Source organism: Clytia hemisphaerica, unplaced genomic scaffold (genome assembly GCF_902728285.1).
Source record: "Clytia hemisphaerica strain Z4C2 unplaced genomic scaffold, Clytia hemisphaerica genome assembly, whole genome shotgun sequence".
Taxonomy (NCBI): domain Eukaryota; kingdom Metazoa; phylum Cnidaria; class Hydrozoa; order Leptothecata; family Clytiidae; genus Clytia; species Clytia hemisphaerica.
The window spans coordinates 676,036-690,441 of record NW_027104387.1 but is presented as its reverse complement, the minus strand read 5'-3'; the positions used below and the strand labels follow the sequence as shown (position 1 = coordinate 690,441).

The 14,406-nt window shown below is 36.9% G+C and overlaps 1 protein-coding gene across 1 annotated transcript; it reads right to left on the bottom strand.

Annotated features, from left to right (window-relative positions):
• Positions 1–1,727: 1,727 nt before the first annotated feature.
• Positions 1,728–3,255, bottom strand: LOC136819494 (uncharacterized). The gene is made up of 2 exons (XM_067075725.1): positions 3,104–3,255; positions 1,728–2,957 (listed from the first exon to the last, which is right to left on the bottom strand). The coding sequence occupies exon 2, from the start codon at positions 2,673–2,675 to the stop codon at positions 1,728–1,730; it is 948 nt and encodes a 315-aa protein (XP_066931826.1). The 5' UTR covers positions 2,676–2,957; positions 3,104–3,255.
• Between the last annotated feature and the right edge of the window lie 11,151 nt (positions 3,256–14,406).

The following is a 14,406-nucleotide window of genomic DNA, read 5'->3' as shown; positions in this document are numbered from 1 at the left end:
ACCTATCTTCACAAACCTATTCCATTCAAACAACTTTGAATAGAAGCAGACAAAGCTGTATATAAATTAGTTTAGAAAATTACCAAAGATTATGGTAGAGGATATAACATTTCCCATCAAATTTCTTTAGATTGTAAAGGATGAGAGGTTAGAGACCTACATGAGTAACTCACCTTATTATTTATAATTATTCATCATTTGTCTTGCCCTAGTGATTCTGATGAAGAAATCATAGTTGAAGGATACCACGATAATCCACAAGTTGAAGATAATGCAGTTGATGAGAATGTTATTGACGATGAACAAAAAGATGTCAAAGGCCTCTTTCCACTGGTAAGAATTTTAACTTTTTGGGTTAAAGTGGAGGGTTCGACTGTTATGATCAGGTTATATGATTTAGTAGTACGACTTCAATCCAATTCCGAGCGGGCCACAAATGACGTTATTGCCCTATACCCGGGCCGTTAATGATATTTTAGCCCTCTGAAGCCTGGCGCTTTAGTTTCCTCAGCGCGGGTATGACAATGTGAGTCACAAAACCTTTCAATACCGCCCGCCGATTGAACCTTTAATGGCTTACTTAATGACCGCTATATGGATAATAATACTGTCTTCTGTACCAAGTTTCATGCTTTCATCACTATCTTACGTGTTCTTACTGTTTTATATACTACTTTAATGGGATAAACTTTCGGGGGGATTGAATCTCGCGGATTTGGGTGTCATCCGCGAAAATCCGCGAAATTAAGTCCCAATGGAAATTTGGAAGGGCCTCATCCGCGAAATATTTCTAAACAAAACTCAAAATATGTCAAACAAATACCATTTGAATGTTTACTGGCATCAAAGAAGCTCCTAAAATGTGTATTTTAACAACAAAAATGCATGATTTGACAGTAAAAGTCACAAAATCGTGAAAATATTGCCACCCAATAGTGCCACCTGCGAAATTAAGTCCCTGCGAGATTTTTGAATTTCGCGGATAGGCCCAACCGTGTCCCCGCGAAAGTTTATCCCATTAAAGTAGCAGTAACTATAAGCAAAATTTAATGAATTAGATAGGTCGTACACTCTTTTTAAAGTGCAATTTTATCCCATGGATCTTTATGAATAGTTTTTCACAATCTTTTCAATAATCCTGAACAATAAATGTACCAATGGTTTTTCTTTCTGAAATATCAGGGATAAAATCCTAAATCAGCTGTAGAATTAGAGGGACTATCTGGGAAATTATTCCTTGATTATTGCATTGTAACTGCAGGAGAGCCGGACGTGATACTTTACGGTTTCGGACGGTAATATATTTTGCTAAAATATATAAAGGTACAGTTCTTAAGTACAAATCAAACCTGAGAGGTGAATAATATGTCGATATCAGGCTCAATAAATCAAGATACAATATAGAGAGCTACAATATAAAAGAACAACATTAAGATAAAGGAAATACTACTTACTAAACACGTTGGTCCCATAAGCTCTAATGCAGTGAGATATATATAAATATTCTTTATTATTCTTCTGGGCGTCTCTTCAGACTATAAGTTTACAATTCTGGTTTTCTGTTTCGACATTGCAACTCTGTATTAACTCTACAGTGATCTTTGTTCATCTGGACGCAAAAGCAGAAACAGAGCACAGAAAAAGGCACACAAAGTCCCGTGGGACAGACGCTAGACAAAGAGAAACACACGAAGGAGAACAAGCCTAAGGGAATACGTGTCACATAATTACGTAAAAATTAACATAAAAATATACAAAACAACTGCTATTCGGCAGTTACACTCCTCACCGTCAAGAGCTGCGTTCTTGACTAAATACAATAAATAATTATGGACCTTGCCAAATACTGACAAAATTAAATCAAAAATAGAACAAAAAATTAGGCACGAATTAAATTCGTTAAATAAGAAATATGTCCAGAAAAACCTTAATACAATTCGCTGATATGATTCTAAAATGTACAAACTTCTAGATCTTTTTACAAATTTCAATCTTTTCATAAAATCTCCGATTCCCTCTGTTTGCTCAGACACTTTTTCTGAAGAGATTACAAACTCTTGATCACACGATACGTCCGTGATTTCGTCATTTCTTGAACTTTCAAATGAATTCTTAGTTTCAATATCAGCAACGAGCAAACAAGAAGTTTGTCCAAATTTATAGGAGGCCTTCTGTAAGGAATTACCAACAACAATTTTTGTATCGGACAAAGACACAGATTCAAAAACATTTGCGATTCGAACACAAGGGCGACAAAGTACGTTAACGCAAGCACGTGATAACTTTTCGATTTTAGGAACCACTGTTTCAACGGCATGTGGCGAGATGTGCTCTGCGATTCTAATTTCTGGGAGTGGTACAGCGATGACAGTCTGACGACCTACAATTCGTTCTGGAAGCGATTCCAAAATTTTGAGGGCAGCATCAATAAAACTCTTACCGAATAGGACTTCAACATGATCATTTGTAAACAGGCTTTCGCAATCGGAATAGAGTCTCGCGTAGTCGTCTAGAGATGTCAGCAGTCTTTCTCTTTCCCAACCATAGGATAATATATTTTGCACAAGGTCTTCCTTTCTGCTATAGATTTTTTGCATTTGCTGCGTAGAGTTCATGATGATATCAACAAATCGATTTCTTTTCACATAAAAGTCTTCTTCTGATAGATTCGTCATCGTGATGAATAAGTCTTACGTTACCTTTGTTACAACAACTCGATAACTTTATGCTGGGAGTTATTGAACCAACATACCGATTACGTGTAATGTTGCACTGCAAATTCGTGTTTCTCTTCTTTCAATGGATACTTGTTTACTGGTGCAAGATACGTATTTACTTTTGCAAGGTACGTCTTTACTTGTAAAAGATCTCTGATTACTGGTACGAGATTCGTGTTTACTGTAACTGCAGGAGAGCCGGACGTGATACTTTACGGTTTCGGACGGTAATATATTTTGCTAAAATATATAAAGGTACAGTTCTTAAGTACAAATCAAACCTGAGAGGTGAATAATATGTCGATATCAGGCTCAATAAATCAAGATACAATATAGAGAGGTACAATATAAAAGAACAACATTAAGATAAAGGAAATACTACTTACTAAACACGTTGGTCCCATAAGCTCTAATGCAGTGAGATATATATAAATATTCTTTATTATTCTTCTGGGCGTCTCTTCAGACTATAAGTTTACAATTCTGGTTTTCTGTTTCGACATTGCAACTCTGTATTCACTCTACAGTGATCTTTGTTCATCTGGACGCAAAAGCAGAAACAGAGCACAGAAAAAGGCACACAAAGTCCCGTGGGACAGACGCTAGACAAAGAGAAACACACGAAGGAGAACAAGCCTAAGGGAATACGTGTCACATAATTACGTAAAAATTAACATAAAAATATACAAAACAACTGCTATTCGGCAGTTACATGCATGATTCGATGTAATACGATCCTCTATTGTTTACAGCCACTTAAAACGGAACTGAAAGTCTGGGGAAAACCTCAATGATCAGCCGGAAAAAAAATTAGGAAAAATTTAAGGAATCTTTCTGGGAACCTATTCATAGATTATTGTATGACTTAGAGTAATAAAACTCTTTCAACCTTTCAGTCTTTCAACGGATCCCAAAGTCCAATTCAGATCAGTGACGATGAAGATGAGATGTCATACAATGAAAAAACACACGGTGAATATCATTTCTCCATCGACACCACCAACGTGGAAGAAGACACACCAAAACCACAACCTGAACTCGAGGAATCTACAGATGCTCAACAACCCTCAACCTCAAAATCCCCTGAAAAGAAGGACGAAACGAAAAGACGAACATTCAATTTATCAGGACTCAAACAGAGAATGGGAGGTAAAATTGACCAGCAGATGTTAATTAAAAACAAAGAGATTTCCAAAAGGAAAGCTTATGAATTGATTACGAAGACATCTACTTCAGAACCAAGTGACTCCATGGAACAAGCTCCATCGGAACCTGAAATTGATAACAGTGTTTATGAGAATCAGTTGTTCGATATCACATCCAATTTCCAACGACAGCCCTCTAAAGAGATTGTTAAATCACCTCCTCCCAAACGTACCAAAACAGCCATGCGCCCACAAAGTTTAAAGGAATCTAGACGTGAACGATTAGAAAAAGAGTTGTCCTCCCCAGCTGTTTTGAAAGCAAGCTCTAGTAAAAAACCTGCTGCAAAATCCACTTCTTCAATTATAAAACCAACGCCAAAACTTCCAGAGACAACATCTAAACACAAGTACACGCTCGATTTGTTTCATAATAGTATACTGATATGGGATCCTGTGAATTTAGAGCAAGGCAGAGATGAACTTGAAATCTCAACAAGTTTACAGTCCGTCCCTGTTGCTGGCGGTTACAATTCGTTTGATGAATATATGAAAATTAATTGGCCGTTGATGTTATTAGAGACCTGGGCCCAACTGAGAAAGGAATGGGATGAGATATCAGCCAATCGAAATTCACGAAAAGCGTGGAGAGTTGAGTCAGTGGAGGAACAACCGAACCCAAAAGCTTCTCTGATAACTTGTTCATGGTTCGATGTCGTATCAAAGGAAAGTAGCCAATCGCACACTTGTGGAATTCACGAAAGTGACCTTGTTATTCTTTACTTCAACGACGGTCAATGCAAATATTTCGGCATCGTTGATTCTGTTCAACGTCGTTACCATAGTAAAAGACGACGCAAAGCTTACCAACTGAGCGTTTTGACATGCAAAGATGAGAAAATTAAACATTTCAAGAGAGTCGAAGTACTTCGCGTCACAACTCTCACCACCTACATACGACAATGGAACGCTTTGATACGTTTTCAGAACTCGCTGTTGTGCAAAGACATCTTGAAACCGTTCCGCCCACAGACGTACTGCCACAAGAGTGATGCGTTGATTCAAAGAACAGATCGCTTGATGAAATTAAACCAAGATCAATTTCAGGCTGTTTCATCAGCAGTCAAAGCCGTCCATACTCCTTACAGTATCCCGAAGATTTGTCTGATACAAGGACCACCGGGTACTGGCAAGAGCTACACCATAAAAACTATTATCACCCATCTAATGCAGGTATGCCTTTGAAATTGTAAAAGTAGATATTTGATCAATATATCTATATTCGTCCCTTTCAAATTTGAACCTCTTATTTTAAGCTTTCTATTATTTAAACAAAAAGTGAAGAAATTTATTTTCTTTTTTCTCACTCAAAGAAAATTCTTAGTTTATCAATGATTAAATGAGAGAGACCGTTGCATAAGAATCAGCAAGAGTGTCAGTCCTTTGTATACTCGTGGTTAACTTAAAATTTAACTTATAATTGTATTTTCAATAGACACTTGCTTTAGCCGAAAAGAAAAACAGCAGTCAAGACAAAGAAAGTAAAGCACGTAATGCAAAGGAACGAAGTCGTATGTTGATTTGTGCCCCTTCAAATGCTGCTGTGGATGAGATCGTCAAGCGATTACTGAACAGTCCTCCTACAATGAGCAAGTCAACGCAATCTGCTGCAAAAGCACCAACTTCTCCACAAGAGAAGAAAAAGAATTGCGGTGATTTCAACTTACTGCGTGTTGGGTATGTGTTTTCCCCTGTTTTTTTTTGTTTTTTTTTTTCGCTGAGAAATCAACTTTGTTTTTTCTGCTCCAGAGTGGTTTGTTTTATAACATCATTAAGGGGAGGGGCAGTAATAACTTCTATGCCATAACAAAAGCCAAAAAATATCTTTTTCTGAATAATTATGGTAAAATGTATTCAAAACAGCGACAACAACTGTCTACATGCCTCCGTGTCTTTTGCGAAGAAACAGCACTAAAAGTACATCCGAAGGTGAAAGACTCTGGTGTCACTGTAGATCTGAAACACTTTGCTCTTCGAAAGCAGAATTCTACTTTTTTTCCTCTCTTCTCTTTACGTCACAATGCAACGACTTCAAAAATAGACCCCTCGGATTTTGACGTCAATTCACGTTTGCTAGGCCTGTAGATTTAAGTTTAAAAAGTCAAGTAGTACTCTTTTTAATTGATTGATACGAGCATGAGACCATTATTCAATGTGTCGTTTGAAAAACGATATTGATAGAATTACATTCGAATTTTTATTGTAATCACCATTTTGTGTCTCATTGTTGCAATATTGTGATATTGTGACATTTTAGAAAGAACTATTGTCATATACATAAAATATTTTTCGGCTTATACGTTATAGAAGTTGTTTAGAAGATCATATACCGGGTGCACCAAAGAAAAGTATACAGGTTTGTCGAGATATTGTGAGCTTCAGCATTTAAATTTTTTGTTTATTCTTTTATTATCGTATACAGGATGCTCTAACTTGAATTTTGAGCTATCATACATTAGATTTGAAAAGGTAGTTCGAAAATTATTTTTAAAAAACTGACTTTTTTTTAATGTCGAAATTTCAAAAAATTATCAAAAACAGTGAGCAAACTTTTCTCTAGACATTTACCTTTTTTACACATAAAAATACCGAAAAATGCATTAAAACTTGTTACAGAATTTGAAAATATGGTAAAACAAGCTATTCCCATGTGGGATGATATTTTTGGAAAAGCTGGAAAAAGTTTTGGAAATCTCCAATAGAGGTTTTGATGTTATGTGTGTGCTTGGGGGGAAACTTTTGAAAAATTAGATCACCATTCCTCCACTTTTTGCTCAAAAAATTTGGGTCTGTATTGAGTTTGCTGGTGTTGGAAATGCTCATGACGTGCAAATAAGATGGAAAAAAAAGAATAAAAAAACCCAATAAAATTGTGTTTTTGTCATGTAGTCTTATTTATAGCGTGATTGCTGTTTTTAATGATTTTTTGAAATTTCGAAAAGTCAGTTTTTCTTAAATAACTTTCGAACTACTTCCTCAAATTTAATGTATGATAGCTCAAAATTTAAGTTAGAGCATCCTCTATACGATAAAAAAAGAATGAACAAAAAATATAAATCCTAAAGCTCACAATATCTTGACAAACCTGTATACTTTTTTTTGGTGCACCCGGTACATAAAATATTTTTCGGCTTATACGTTATAGTAGTTCTAGTTGTCTGTACTTGTATACAGGACACCCTGTAGCATTTCAATAAGAGGGTTTTGGCCTGCATCATCTTCAGTTATCATAATAGTATTCATGATATGTACCATTGCAATGTCTTCTGACATTACATCACAGACCCAACAGCTGATTGGTTGTAAGTGACGTATAATCAGTCAATGCGTCACTTTCAACCAATCAGCTGTTGGGTCCGTGGAAGACATTGCAATGGTGCATACCTTAAATACAAAGAAAAAGCATCATTTATCTATCTTGCACATTATGCTGAGCCAAAAAGAACCGTTGTCATAATCAGAAAATATTTTTCTACTTATACGTCATAGAAGTGGTCTGACACTGTGCTTTTATTCAGGACACCTGTATATATCATAAACAAAACATCAATATTTTCTTGTATATTAGATATTATGCTGAGCCAGCGTTACGTCGATACACACTGGAGTATCTGGTGGAACAGAAGATGAAAACAATGAAATTCCAACATAACCCAGATGCTATCCAACGTGAAATCAAAAAGTTGAATTACATTCTAGACGATTTGGACAAAACTTGTGTCAAATTAAAGTTGTCCCCAGACCCTAAAGAGAAGAGGGAATTGGTAACAAACTTTATATTTAATCGCTTGTTCTCTATTTTTATCTAATTTATTCTCAAAGAAATCGATTTCTTAGAGTTAGCTGGTCAATTTTACATCTAGGAAATATTACTCAAGCAATCAAGCTATTCAATGCATAATCTACATCATTTTCGTAGTCTCTACTCACACCATCCTTTAGCGAAAAAGGAGCAACTCTTTACAAAAACGGAACAATTTAAATGATACAAAAGAAAACTAACTATTTAGGGTTCCTTATGTAGACGACCATTCCAGAGGAAAATGTACGTTATATCACACTCATGATACTGCCAGTAGGGACCTAGTCGCCGCGACCAATGTACCATTTGATAGCACCCATAGAGATTTAATCGGGATTAAAGATTCTTTGAATAACAAGCTGTTTTTTTCTTTTAGTACGAAAAGAAGAGAGAAGAACGAACCAAAATGCAACAAAAACAGGACGATCTCATGAAACAATTAGCCTCTGCTACAGAAAAGTTTGATTTTTATCAAGAACGTAAGAGATATACGCAGACGTTGCTTTTTCACGCCGATATCATTTGTTGTACGCTTAGTGGAGCTGGAAGTGAATGGATGGTCAAAGCTTTCAAAGATTTCCAAAAGTAAGATGCAACTTTGTAAGAACTCTGATAAATCAACAGTGTTTTATAATGTGGCATAATACTCTATATAGTCACGTTAACCTATCCGCAAGTCTTCAGAAAGTGTGACTTTTTCTGAGTTAATTAGCAATTATGAAGGAATACGACTTGCGTCGAATTAATTAATTGATTTAATAAAATCTAGGCAAAAATTACAGTACAGCTACCAGAGACATTGTTTCGTTGTTTACTGAATTTAGTTTGCAAAAGTCGTTTAAACAGAAAAAAATTCTTTTCAGTGAGCTCTCCAATCTCACTGGTATCTTTCGTCTTGTTTACAGACGTGCTGCTTTCAATTGTGTTCTTGTTGACGAAGCTGGTCAATGCACAGAACCAGATCTTCTCATCCCGCTTCAGTTCGGTGCGTCAAAACTCATCCTCGTAGGTGATCAAAATCAATTACCAGCCACCGTATTATCGAAGAAAGCATCCCGCTACAATTATGGTCAGTCACTGTTCGAAAGGATCATCTATTCGTTAGGAGAATACAGACAAACCTGCTCAGACGCTTCACGTGGTATGTCTTTAAGAATGTTTAGTTTATATATTAATAGCCGTAGTTTGTATGTCATTTTGTTTGTCTGCTCGTGTGTTACTTTCGTTTTCTGCACATTTAGAGTTGATAGAGCCTGGTTTAAACTTCGTGCAATTATCTCATCCTTCGCGACCGTAGCATAAAGGTAGAGAAGTGGCATCCCCACCCTTGTTTATTATGTCTGTGTCGTTAACGACTGTAGCATAAAGGTGGAACATCCGGCCTACGGTGCGCAAGGTTGTTTGTTCAACCCCCAGTCGTGTCATATACAAAAGACAAAAAAAAGGTACTTGATACCTCTCTGCTAGACGGGTACAACTAAAGCGAAAGGTCATCTGTAAAATCATCCCTTTTTAGTAAACCGCTAAGGAAAAGGCTTAATTTCAAGGTTCGCAAATAAAATCTGTACAGCATCGCAAATTCTTTGATATCCATCATAACAAAATGTAGGAGGGTGGAGGTCCTATAAATTAACCTCTGTCCGTCCGTTCGTTACTAACTTTTCTCGAGAATGAATCTTAGGAATCTTTTGATTTTTGGTACAAAGGTGCAAAAATGGTGGTAGCAAAAATGTGACGGATTTTCGAAAAAAAACAACAAAATTTGGCAAATTTGGGCCAAAAAACGGCTAAAAAACGGGTTTCTTAGACTTTGTGAAAAATTGGATCATTAATCTTTTCTGATTTTTTGCATGAAAGTAGGGTACCATCAAAGGTAAAAGATGGCTCAAGCAGATTTTTGCAAAAAAATTTTGTTGGCTCAAAAAACGCATGGTTATTCATAAGAATCACTATTGATAAGCATACATCATCAATGTTCTTAGTCAAATTACTCAATTTTTTTATGAGATAGATGTTTTTTTTCCTCACGAGGGCTTACTTTTGAAAGAATACGTGTGTTTAGACATGAAATTTTGGCTGCTTGGCGTGTTTTTATAGAAAAATTGGCTAAATTCGATGTTTTTTATAAGCACATTATCAATTACTTAGGTATTAGCTTTTCTCGAGATTGGCTCTTTCATTCTTAATGATTTTTTGCACAAAGATGCATAACTTTTGGGCAAATTTGGGCCAAAAAACGGCTAAAAAACGGGTTTTTTGGACTTTGTGAAATATTGAATCGTTGTTTTTCTTCTGATTTTTTGTATAAAAGTAGCATCTTTATCTATAAGAATCACTATTAATAAGCATACATCAATGTTCTTAGCCAAATTACTCAATTTTTGATGATATAGATGTTTTTTTGCTCACGAAGTCTTGAATATGAAAGAATATTTCAAGAGCATGAAATTTTGGTTTCTAAACGCTTTTTATAAGAAACAAACGACTAATTTGGTCACGCTCACGTAGATATCAATTATATATGTGTTAAATGCATGAATCAGGTAGGTCCATAAAAGTATCACTTGTTTTGGGTAAATTTGGGCCAAAATGCGCCTAAAAATGGGGTTTTCTGGACTTTGTGTGAAATTGCTTCATTAGTTTTTTCTATTTTTTTGGACTGCTAACTACACTTTCTTACTCTCCTGCTATTTGTCCTATTTTTATCTGATTCTTATCATCGTCCATTCAGCATCCAGCTTGTTTAATTTCATCTTTGCTTTCAGGTGAAAGACCAGCTTTTCTTTTGACTACTCAATACCGAATGACAAAAGAGATTTGCTCGTATCCTTCCAAGAGGTTTTACGAGAACAAGCTGAGACCAGCCAAACAGTTAGCGTCACAAAAACCATGGCCGTTAAGACCGTACATTGTTCTCAACATCCAAGGACAAGAACTGAAAACTTCGGACGGGTAAGGATGAAACTTCTAGTTTGAGTATATATAATCTGTATTCTTTGTTCAAACTTAAGTCAATTCGCTTTAAAGTACTCTCGGGTACCTAATAGCCGGGGGGGGGAGGGTCGGAAAAAATCTCAAAACTTAATAAGCGGGGTGGAATAAAAATGTCCTGGGTAGAAAATTTTTGAAAAGGAGGCTAATACAGTAAAATTAGGACAAAAGAGGGAATTTTCAAAAACAATTATTTCCCAAAAATTAATAAGCGGGGGGGAGGGGTGGAATAAGAATGTCCTGGGTGGAAAATTTCCGAAAAATTATTAATTAGCGGGGGGGACGGCTATAAGGTACCCAAAAGTATGCCCTTTGTTTTTACACCCCTTTCTCCCAGACCCGGTAAGATTTTTTCTGCCAGTGACAGTAAAAAATAACGAAACGGACTAAAACTCGATTGGGATTGATATTCTTATATTTGATATGGCTGGGGATTTAAATTTCATTGTTTTTGAGCCAGAAATCTCAGTGGGGATTGAAAAAATTGCACAATATTTTGCAGTGAGGATTTGCTTATCTTATTATTTTCAGCGGGGACAACATTGGAGTATGATTTTCCATTTTTTTCAGTGGGAAGGGTTCCGGAAGGAGTTATTTTTGTTTTTTCATGTAGAAACCACTCACAATTCTATTACTATAACGCTGACATGGTTTCCACATAGTAGCAAAAAAGAGTGCACACTTTTTAAAGTGAAAGGACTTTAGATGGGTAAGCTCCACAGATATCTGTAAAGCCCGAAGGGCTAGATAGGCAACTTTAAGCTTTCTCCAGCAAAAAAAAGTGAAGCAAAAATTTGACTTTTTAAATTTCGTGCCGATGGATAGGATCTAGCATTTTAATTGTTTTCGGAGCGCGAGATCAAAAAAAGTAGGCGGCAAACGCTATTTCACATCTCTCAAACCGGTGAAATTGCATATTTTAGTCACGTGACTTTGGTAGGAAATCCTTCCAAACCTAGGCTTCACTTTTCGATAAAAGCCGCAAATCTAGCCCTTCGGGCTTTACAGATCTGTGGTAAGCTCCTGCTTTTCATAGAGTCTTACGTATTTCCCGTACAGGAAAAATACCAACGGTAGCTAAACAACCTTTTTTTTTAACTTAACTTGCACGTTTGTAGTTTGCCCCCCTTATAGGCGGACCATTGGCACACTCGTCCGGGAAAAGTTAAGACAGGTTTCGGCAAATTTGAATAAGCTCCGTCTTTTTGTGAGCTTTCTAAAGTTGTTGTTATGCATTCAAAAGCTGCTATAACTGGTACTGATTCTTCTCAACTTTAGCTCACTGCACAACCCATTGGAAAGGGAATACGTCCTTGCGTTATGTCAAGCCATAACAAGTCGAACGTCCATCAAACCTGGCTCTATCGGTATTATCACGCCGTACAAACAACAGAAACATCTTCTACAACAACGATTTCATCAGGATGAATCCTTAAAACCGATCACTGTCAATACTATTGATGGCTACCAAGGCCAAGAAAAAGAAGTCATCATCTTGTCGTGTGTCAGGGGTCGTAACCAAAATAACACCATTGGATTCTTATCGCATCCGCAACGTATGAATGTAGCCTTAACTCGTGCGAAGAAGACACTAGTCATACTTGCCAACCAATCGGTCCAGGTAATATAAATAGAAGATTCTAAAGCCTTTACGGCAGCATTTTGATGAGAAAATATCGTTTAAAAGAATACCTCGTGGAAAGACTAATTTTGAGTGGATTGAGAATTTTTCTAAAAGTTAATTTGAGCACGGTGGCGATACAATCTTTGGTAAGTAACTTACTAAATTATTCCTAGCTGAGAGTGTTCCCTGACTTATATCTATAATTTCCCAAGCTATAAATCCCAACTATTTTTCCGATAAGGTTTTCGTTTGACCAACAAATGATTATTTTACTTTCCTACAGATTGATGACGATTGGAAGGATCTGTTCGCGAACGCACGAGAAAGAAATCTTCTCTTCAACGTCGACCAGACGGAGAGTGCGTCTAAGACAGTCCTTCGGGAGTACAGTCCAAGTGAAGTCCAACGCGCAAACACGCTATCACAGATTCAACAAGCCAACAATCAAGTACGAACTGTACAGTTCATTGAGAATGCGCCAATGCCCGCGCGGCCAGAAGATCCACGCAGATCAAGGGTAAGCGAAAGGTTTTAGATCAGCTAAATGATGGAACGTAAGAGCCACCCATGCAAGAAAGTCTAGAGTCTTCTCAAATTATTTTCTTCGTTGAGACTTCTTAGTATATTTTGGATTCATTCTATTTTTGAGGGTCGATACACCAGTCCTAAAAGTGAAAAGATGTATTTTGGTAATGTATTTATTTTCAATAATAACTTAGCTACGATTTGGAAGAGGGCTTTGAAAAAACCTTTATTCACCTCACGAGTGAAAACAATTTTCTTGTTTGTTTCTAGTATAACCGGAGACGTTAAGACATGCAAAACACACACACCAAAACATTCGAATCATCATCATCCATTCTACCGTTGTTATCTACAGGACCAAGCAGATGTCGTCGCTGGAACAGATGTTACTGCAGACGAAAACGTTGAACATCTCAACCAAACAGATATTACTGTTGATAACCAAGGCCTTGTCGCCAGAACAGATGTTACTGCAGACGAAAACGTTGAACATCTCAACCAAACAGATATTACTGATGATAACCAAGGCCATGTCACTGAAACAGATGTTACAGGAGACAATACTGAAGACAGCCAACAAACAGGTGTTACTGATAATAAGAAAGACCAGATTGCACAAAATGTCACCGAAACAGATGGTGTTAAAGACGGCGACCGAGATCAAAATGTAGGTCACATAGATGCTATTCATCATGTCTATAACGCAGAAAGTGTTCACCAAACAGATGACATAGAAAACGAGGCCGGTGCTCAGAATCTTGATTCGTTGTCAACTAGTGTACATCAAACAGATGATTTGAATTCCGGTGATACAGACGAAGAACATTGTGAAGAAATCAATTCAATTTCAGTTGTAAACAAAGATTTAGATGTAATGGAAGATGTGAATGTTGAAGATCAAAATGAAAACGGAGGAAAGACAAATACACAACAACTTTGTTCATGCTCAAATACCACAGCTGCTTCAGTTCAATCGATGATAACTGAAGAGAATGTCGAACGAGTCAAAAAGATTCTTATCAAACCCAAAATCATCAATTCAAACAACCAGACCATTTCTCCTGACAGACCAACAAGTGAAGAGGACGTTGAACGAGTTAAAAAGATTCTTGTCAGCCCAAAAATTATGAACCCTTGTAAGCAGACTACCTCTCCGGACAGCCCAAGAAGTGACGTGGAGACATTTGAGTTTATGCGATGTCCAAGCGTCATTCAACAATCAACGAGCTTGGAATTATTCACTCCACGAGAATCGATCGATCGAATAACGGTCATCGTTCCAAACCCAAACAGCCCGGAGAGTACTGGACAGGAGTCCTGTAGTGACCAAGAGAAATCCTCATGCAGTAATGAAGCAACGACAGTAGATGTTGAATTTGAAATTGGTGGTTTATCGCCGAACATAGTGCATTTAACCGAAGACAAAGAAACAAATGTGATGTGCGATGGTCTAGACACAAGCTCAGGCGTAGATCAAACGCAACAGTCGAGATTTGGTTGCAATTATCCACAAACGACCTCCATATCCACTGAACTTGAATCCAA